Source organism: Arachis hypogaea, chromosome 16 (genome assembly GCF_003086295.3).
Source record: "Arachis hypogaea cultivar Tifrunner chromosome 16, arahy.Tifrunner.gnm2.J5K5, whole genome shotgun sequence".
Classification (NCBI taxonomy): domain Eukaryota; kingdom Viridiplantae; phylum Streptophyta; class Magnoliopsida; order Fabales; family Fabaceae; genus Arachis; species Arachis hypogaea.
In genome coordinates, this window is record NC_092051.1 from 129,764,573 (window position 1) to 129,773,522 (window position 8,950).

Consider the following 8,950-nt stretch of genomic DNA (forward strand, 5'->3'; position numbering starts at 1 on the left):
TATTTTTATGTATCGTTTTTGTTCCTAACGTTTTCGTTCTATTTAAGTCCCTAGCATTTCAAAATCGTCTCAATTTTGTCTCGCCGTTAATTCTGTTAACGGATTCCTAACGGCAGGACAACATTGAGTCAATTGTGAAACGTTTGAGTCAATTGTGAAACGTTAGAGACTTAAATAGGACGATTGAAACAGGACAACTTTGAAACTTACCCCAAATGTTGGGGACAAAAACGATACTTTACTCTTGTTTTTATTTTCAATAATTTCTATTTTTCAGATTTTGTAAGAAAAAAAAAGAGAGTAAAAACAATAAAATCCTATTTTTTATTTTCCCCTCCTGATTTCTCTTTTTTCTTCATAAAATTCTGAAAACATCTTTTTTCTTCATAAAATTCTGAAAACAGAGAACACTAAAAATTAAAACAGAAAACAAAAACACAAATACGCACCCTAAATTTTCCAGTTTTTAAAGAATTTCTCCCGCATACGTATCGAGAGCCAAAAGCTATGCTTTATTGAGGGGATTTTGTTTTTTCCTTTAATTTCCTACTCTTGCAAGAAAATCCTCTTGCTAAATTTCCGCTACACAACAGCGCCGATGATGTCACTTGATCTATGTTGATAAGTCTTTGTTGTTCTTGTTGCTGCAGCCACGCTTCCTTAACAGATGTCCTAACCAAACCCCTCCCAAAACATAGTCTAGCCAATATTCGAACATCAGGATTTATAACATGGCCGCACGATTTAATTTAGTTAACACCATGTCAACCAATAAGATAGTATGACACTACATAAGTTGGCTAGACCAGAATCTAGACGCAAGATTGTTGCACAAATTTATAAAACAAACAAGTAACCGCAACAGGCAACAAGAAAGATAAAACAACCGATTCTAAAATGCTGATCCTGGCAAAGTTGGCAGTGTCTCAAAGAAACACACCTTAGGCAGTTAGCTAACTTAGACATCAGGCTCATCCAGCTCGTCTTGTGTTTTCTTCCTGTACTTGCGGTTCAACCTTCTCTTCTTAACATCTTCAATGGCTTCTCCTGGCATATCCTCCTCCATTGCACAAACATCAGTATTTTCATTCTCACCAGCTGCTATACTAACACTGAAAGCTCTTCTATTCTCCTTCCCAACATCCCCTTTTTGCTTTGAAACATTCTCATGCTCTACCATTGCAACATCACCGGATTTCTTCCTTGATATGAATGTAACCGATGGAAGATCATCCTCGGCATCCTCTGCCTGTGATCCGGTTCCAGCAGCAGCATTTGATGCCTTTAACTGCGAAAGGAAACTCATATAGGCTGCCTTATTCGATCTATCATCAATGTCATCGTTGGAATCATCGAAAGTATATCGCGTGTATCTCGATGGATTTCGAATGTAATCTGGAACAGCTGAAGCAAATTCTTGTGCCTTTGATGGCTGCTCGAAAACTGCTTCTTCTTCAATCGAAGAAGTCTTCATTCGAACATCCCTCGTTCCGTGATATTCATCGTCCTCATCATCTCTAACATCGCAATCAGGATCAAACCGAACACGTTTCTGGGACTTCTGTTCTGGAGGCTTATCCTTACTCTTCAAAATGGGCTTGAGATTCATACTATTGCCACCACCGTCGCCACCGCCGGTGCCAGCCTCGGGTGCTGATTTATCAGAGACGTGCAAAGCATCAATTTTTTTAGCTGCTTCATCATCCTGCTTCAGCCTCATCTTTGCAGCCAAGTGGTTGGCACGTGGGTCCCTCACGTGTTCTCCGAACCTAGATGGAAGAGCGTAGCAAGAATCAATCTCAACACCATCATCAGCTATATCCTTCATATAAACTCGATCCCCTTGGTTCTCTTTCCCAATTGCTTGTTTATCATATTTATCTTCCTCTTCCTGCACAAACCAATTGATTCGAGGTTTTCAATCAGAAATATTATCTAAATTAAATATCTTAAATATTTAACCAGCAAAAATGGCACAAACCCTAGTTGATTCAAATGCAGCTATATTTTCAGCATTCAAATTTCAAATCGTGTAGGTTCCAATTGTAATTTCAAATATTCAGTGAAAATTGATCAAAATATAAAATAAGAGATAAGGGATTAGTAGTACCTCGTGATCAAGGGTGCAATCGAGGCCAATACCAGACCTAATTTGCCACTGTTCATCGTCGTAATCGTCGGGTTTGAGCTGAGTACGACGAAACCCCGCGTCACCATCTTCGTTATCGTTGTCTTCGTCGTTGAGATCATCGAAGTCATTCTCTAGCTGAAGCCGGAAGCTGGAAGAAAAAGAGGAGGAGGTTGTGGCGGTGGACCATGCGGAGGGTTTAGGGTCGGGTTTAGGTTCGGATTGGTTGGATGGTCTGGAGTTGATTTCGTCGTCGGTGAGGGACCAGAGAGAGGAGATAGAAGAAGGGGAGGTTGAAGAAAGAGGAAGAGAACCGAAGGCTTTGTCAACGCGGACTCTGAAACTGTCTTCCATTGCTATCGATGCCTAAGCTAATGCTTCGTTCAGGTTTAGTTTCGATGGTGATGTGGCTTGTGTTGTGAATTTGCGGCGAAAGGGATTTGTATTGGGTAAGGCCCAATGTTAGTTAGTCTAACTAGCCCATGCAAGTTGCCACCGACCAAGTTCCAAAGAACTATTCGCTAAGACACAGGATTGGTTGGTCTTCTATCAAAACGTAGGTTTAACAATCAAGTCCAAAAAAAAAAAAAAAAATCCAAAGAGTGGAGTATAGGAACTTATAATAGCGTGTGGTTGTGTTATGTGTAGTAAAATACCAAAAACATAGCGGAATGGAATGAAGGGAATAGAATGAAGGAATGAAAGAGGAGTTTTCGCAGAGAAAGGTTTAGCTTTTTTGTTCTGTTTTCTTGCACAAATTATACCACTTGTTTGTTAAGACCTCCATCATGAGAGGGGACTAAGTCCGTGGAGGACACTCTAGAGTTCATGAACTTTAATAAAATTGAAAAAGAATAGAAAAAGAAAAGAAAAGATGAAAAAAATTTATTGATAGTTGATTGATTAAATTATGAGAGTAAAATTAAATATATATACATTACTTACGAAAGATAAAATTAAAAATAAGATAAGATAAAATAAGAACATAACATAAAGATAAGATAAGATAAGATAAAACTAAAATTGTAACTTAATTTATGTATTTTGTTGGGCCGAATTTGTAGGCCGTGAGACTTTTTTATTGTTGTCATCGACTAAGGTGGAAGAATGATTTAATAAACTTTCTAGTTCATGTAAAGAGGATCATGTAATACGTAATGCAAAGAAAGTAAACAAGGGAGGAGGAGGAATAAAGTTCAGTGAAGAGGTCTCTCTTATTCCCAGAAACGAAGATTAGATGTTGGAAGATAAGGAAGAAGCATAGAGAGAAGATCCACAAAGAAGATTTTTTAGTGAAGCTATAAAAGGAGGGAAGAAGCCCATCATAGCAAACAAATATGATAGTTTTTCATCATCGTCATTGGAAGGGGATGATGAAAAGATGGAGGGTATAGAAAAAGAAAACACTCGAGGTAAGAAAGAAGAGAAAAAACAAAAACCAGGAATAAGAGTAGAGAAAATTAATGGCAATTTTAACTTTCTGATCAACGAGGCTGCAATAAAAGACATTTTTGGTGGGATACCCTCATTGTCAAGCTAATAGGGAGAAAGATTTTATTGGCAGCACTAACTAGAAAGTTGGAGGCGGGAAAAGCAAGGAAGCATTGAGGTGATTGACCTAGCTAGGTCATGATTTTTTCGTTGTCAAATTTTTCTCTCAAAAAGATTTAGACTTTATTGTAACGGAAGGTCCTTAGAAGATCTTCGATCACTACCTTACTCTAAGGTTTTGGAAACCTGATTTTAATCCTATGAAGGCTACCATAGATACAGTGGCAGTGTGGGTGAGACTTCCTGGACTAGCTATTGAATACTATGAGCAAGAGATGTTGGAGAGAATTGACAACATAGTAGGTAGAACTCTGAGGGTGAATTCTAATACGATAGATAAGTGCAAAGGCAAGTTTGCAAGGCTTTGTGTAGAACTTGACCTCACTGAGTCTCTAGTATCTCAATACTCCATTAGTGGATTTAGATACAAGGCAGAATATGAAGGGAGCTATAATATATGCTTCTCATGTGCCATTGTGGGACATGAGAAAGCTAACTGCCCTAAAAATAAAAACTCAATACAATCTACCCGATCTACTACAGTTACAGCAATCGAGGGAGGAAAAAAACCAACAGAGAAAGACAGTGCAGGGAGGAGAATAGTCAGGGATAATGAATGAAATCCAACTCAAGGAAAGGATAAAAAAGTAATAGAAGGAGAGATGGACCCATATGGTCCTTGGATGGTGGTGCAGCGACCAATACATAATAAGACAGCAAAAAAGATTTGAGGTTGGTACAAGTAATGGGATGAATAGTGATGAGGGAAAGAAAAAAAAAGCAAAAAGTGGCAGGTGCTAGATTTGTAATATTAGAGGAAGATGTTCCAATTGTTTTTTCACCTAATAATGTGAATGCAGAGAATGTCCTCCCAAAAAAATACAATAGAAAGATCTCAACCATTTTTCACCTCTAAAAATACACCAAGTGAGATTGCCCAGCCAAATAAAGAAAACAATGGCCCAATTAAAAACCTAATTACAACAATCCAATCAAAAAAGACCACCAACAAAGTTAATAGCCAGAGAACCTATATGACCAAACCAGTAAATGACAATACCATATAAATACAACCCAGTCCAATAACCAAAGATACTAATAATGAACCTATAAGACAACCACAACTCAAGAATCCTAATAACAAACATCCTAAAACACAATAGCTGAACGACCCACAAGATTTACCTGACTATATCATGATCTCACCTGATCAATCCTATGAAGGAACTGTCATCCCAGAAACAGTGAAAATGGAAGAGGAGATTGAAGAAATACCTGAACCCAAGCCTCCGAATCTATATTCTATAGACATTGCCATCATGATCAGAGCAACCATATTCTATGAAAGGAAACTTAATCATAGTGGCATCGAAGGAAGTGATCTCAATATGAAAGATGGTGATTCAAGAGAGGAAGAAAATGGTGAAGAAAAAAATAATAAGATAAAAATGAATGGAGGGGTAGATGCCAAATATACAAAGGATGAGATATTTTTGGAGCATTGAGGTATATTCTAACTCTCCTTAGTCTTTACTATTATTTTTAGTTGGAATTATAGGAGTGTTGCGAGCCAAGCTTTTAATCGCATACTCAAAGAGTATATGAGAATTTATAATCCGGATGTTGTTATTCTAATTGAAACTAGATGTAGTGAAGATCAGGCCATGAGAGTTATAAGAAGGAATGTGTTTGATTTTAGTCATGTGGAAGAAGCGGAAGGCTTTAGTGGAGGTATATGGGTGTTATGAAAAGATCCTAGTATCTCTATTATAGTGAAAAGGTCACAAAAATAGTTTGTGCACATAAAAATATCAAAAGATAATAATAAGAACTAGATGATTACAGCAGTGTATGCTAGCCCTAATGAGAGAGTTAGAAAGGATGCATAGAGGGACCTAAAATCTATAGCTGCCAGCATGATGGAAGAATGGTTAATTATGGGAGACTTTAATGAAATAGCCTGCCCGTTAGAAAGGAAATGAAGAGGAAGATGTGATGTTAGTGCTTGCAAAAGATTCAAAAGATGGATAAATGAGTGCTACCTTGTTGATTTGGATTTTGTTGGCTCTAAGTACACGTGGAGAGGGCCACAATGGGAGGGTCTTGAGAGAGTTTACAAGCGACTAGATAAAGCTCTATCTAATGCTAGTTGGAGAACTCGGTTTGAAGAAGCTAAATTTGAGGTACTCATGAGAACAAACTCAGACCATTACTCCTTGTTAATTACTATAGAACCACCTTCGCCAAAGAATAAAAATAGGTTGTTCCACTATGAAACTATGCGGAATCTCCAACCGGATTTTGAGGAAGTCATCAAAGAGAGTTGGAACTCTGGTGCGCCTTTTATACCTACCCTTGCTAACATGACATAACGACTAAAATAGTGGAATGTAGAGATTTTTGGCTATGTTGTCAGGGAGAAAAGGAGCCTGATGAACAGAATTTGTGGTATACAGAGTGCTCGAGACTATGCTAGTAACACTTTTCTACAGAAGTTAAAGAAGCAACTTACAAAAAAAATGGAAATTATTTTGAATAGAGAAGAGATCATGTGGTTGTAAAAATCGAGGGAGAGATGGGTGGTTGAAGGGGATAGAAATACACACTACTATCATATCAGAACCATTATTAGGAGAAAGAGAAATAAAGTCCTAAAGCTAAAGAACTCAGACAAAAAGTGGATCAAAGGAGCTAAGACTTTAGAAAAAATGGCAGTTGACTACATTAAATGGCAGTATAAGGAAGAGAATATAATAGAACAGAACCTCAATATGACTAAGAGCTATCCACCGTTGGAGTAGAAAAGTAGTTTTATCTAAAAATAACCCCAACTGGGGAGAAAATAAGAAGAGCCATCATTAACATTGGCTCTCTAAAAGTGCTAGGTTTGGATGGTTACCCTACCATATTCTATATAGAGAACAAGGGGTTGATCAAGAGTAGTATGGTGGAACATGTTAGGTTGATATGGGAGGAACCAGAAAATATAAAGGAGCAAAATTGCATGCTGATATCCCTTATACCAAAGATCTGTACACATGAGTTTATGTCTCAATTTCGGCCTAATCTCTTTGTAATGTCATTTACAAGTGTCTCTCCAAGATTGTAGTTGAAAGACTAAAACCTACCCTAAAGGACCGAATTGCTCCACATCAATCCAGTTTTGTCCCTGACCAAAAATACAAGACAACATAATGATAGATTAACCCTATGAAAGGGATAAGATAAAGAGACCCAATCTCCCCTTATATCTTCATGATAGTATGGACAAACTCTCACAATTAATTGAAGAAAGGGTGAAAACTAATAAGTGGAGACTTATGAAAGTTGGTAGGAGGAGGCCTATGATATCACACCTTTTTGTAGATGATTTATTAGTGTTTGCAGAGGCTAAAGAGGAGAAGATCAAAATAGTGATGGAGGTAATGACTGGATTTTGTTCTGTTTCTGAGTTGAAAGTCAACAGTGCTAAAACTACAATGGTTTTCTCCAAAAATATTAATTTGATGGATAGGAAGACCATTTCTAAAATCAGCCAATTCAAGAAAAATAAGGTTGTGTTTGGTTGCTGTCTCAACTTAATAGAAACATGTATATAATATACAAGAGTACATAAAATACATTGACATTTTATATTTTGTTTGGTAAGTTAGACAAAACAGAACACACAATTTATAATTATAGTAAAATATCAACTTTATCCTCATTATTTCAACAACACCATCATTTTTACTTTTCTCAGTCTTCTTTTAGAATTATAAAAAAAAAATCATCAACATCTTCAAACTAAATCTAAAAGTGACAAAATCTAAATCCAAACTAAATTTAACATGTAAAGTTAACAAAAAAAATTCAATCTCATCCCAAATGAAAAATAGTAGAAAGGCAAAGGAAACGAGAAATCACGGGCTTACCATCACACTTTCCAATCTCCATGCATCAATTTTTATTTCACTCCAGAAGCATCAATTTTTATTTTTACACAATCTAAATCAAATTCAATCTTATCTCAAATGAAAAAAAATACAAAGATTCAATTTTTTAATAAAAAATAAAAAAATAAACAGATGTAAAGTGAATCAAGCAACGGAGATAACATTGGAGGAAAAGCGAAGGATTAAAAGAAGGAGACAACGAAGACACATAGAAGAGAGGGGAGGTAGAACCATAGATCTGTGGTAGTTTCTTGGCGCTGAATTAATGGTTATTCCCATCGTTGCCAAGATCTTGAAGAGGAACGAGAAGAAGAACAAGGCACAGAGAAGTTATACAAACTCTGGAGAAGACGAGTTGGAAGCGAGCATTGTCGAAGCCTGAAGGTAGCAACAGTAGAAGTCAGAGAAAGGCTGCTTGCCAGCGAGAAAGATAAAGAAAGAGTTGATAGAAAAAGACTGAGGGAGAAAACGGTATAAAAATCAGTGCCTCAAATTTTTATTTATGTCTCAATATTTTTTAAAAACACGAAATACATGTTATTTATGGAGTAAATAGTCAAATTGGTCCGCGAAAGATAGCCCATTCTTCAAACGAGTCCCCGTAAGAAAAAGATAATAAAATTTGTCCCCGAAAAATTTAAAATTGGTAAAGTTAGTCCTTCCGTCAGTTGAATGATGACGTGTCACGTTAAGTGCCACGTGGCATATGATGATGTGGAGGGCTAATGCCACGTGTCACAATATGATTGGTTGACATGTCAGATCGGTGACACGTGGCATGCCACGTGTCAGGCACTTGACATGTAAAAAAGTTATTTATAATCAAAATAGTTCTTGAAAGTTCAGACGTAAGTCATTTTCATCCCTAAAATTTTAAAAATTAATCAAATTAGTCCTTATATACTTTTTTTTATTTTTTCTTGATAATATTAAATTTAAAATATTTTTTGATACTACTAATGTAATTAACAATAAAAAAATTAGTAATTGTATCTTTTCTTCTTAAAAATTTGTTCAATAAAATTATCTCTCTCCTCTAATTCTTGTCAAAATCTCTCTTATTCTTTTCTATTCTAAAACATTTTTCTTACATTATTACATTTTGCTGGAATATATATATATACTCAAAATTGAAATGTATGTATTTGTTACCCTAAATAAAGTTATATGCTCAAAATAAAAATTTATGTATGTTAACCTAAACAAATTTAATAAAAATTTATACATCTTTTTTTTCATTACGTTATTACTTTCATTTAGATTAACATACATAAATTTTGATTTTGAGCATATGACTTTGTTTAGGTTATATATATATATATATATATATATATAT

The 8,950-nt window shown here is 35.8% G+C and overlaps 1 protein-coding gene across 1 annotated transcript; it reads right to left on the reverse strand.

The window, feature by feature from the left end:
* Positions 1-707: 707 nt before the first annotated feature.
* LOC112754989 (uncharacterized) lies at positions 708-2,901 on the reverse strand. The gene is made up of 2 exons (XM_025802835.2): positions 2,111-2,901; positions 708-1,891 (listed from the first exon to the last, which is right to left on the reverse strand). The coding sequence occupies exons 1-2, from the start codon at positions 2,480-2,482 to the stop codon at positions 959-961; spliced, it is 1,305 nt and encodes a 434-aa protein (XP_025658620.1). The 5' UTR covers positions 2,483-2,901; the 3' UTR covers positions 708-958.
* Positions 2,902-8,950: the final 6,049 nt, after the last annotated feature.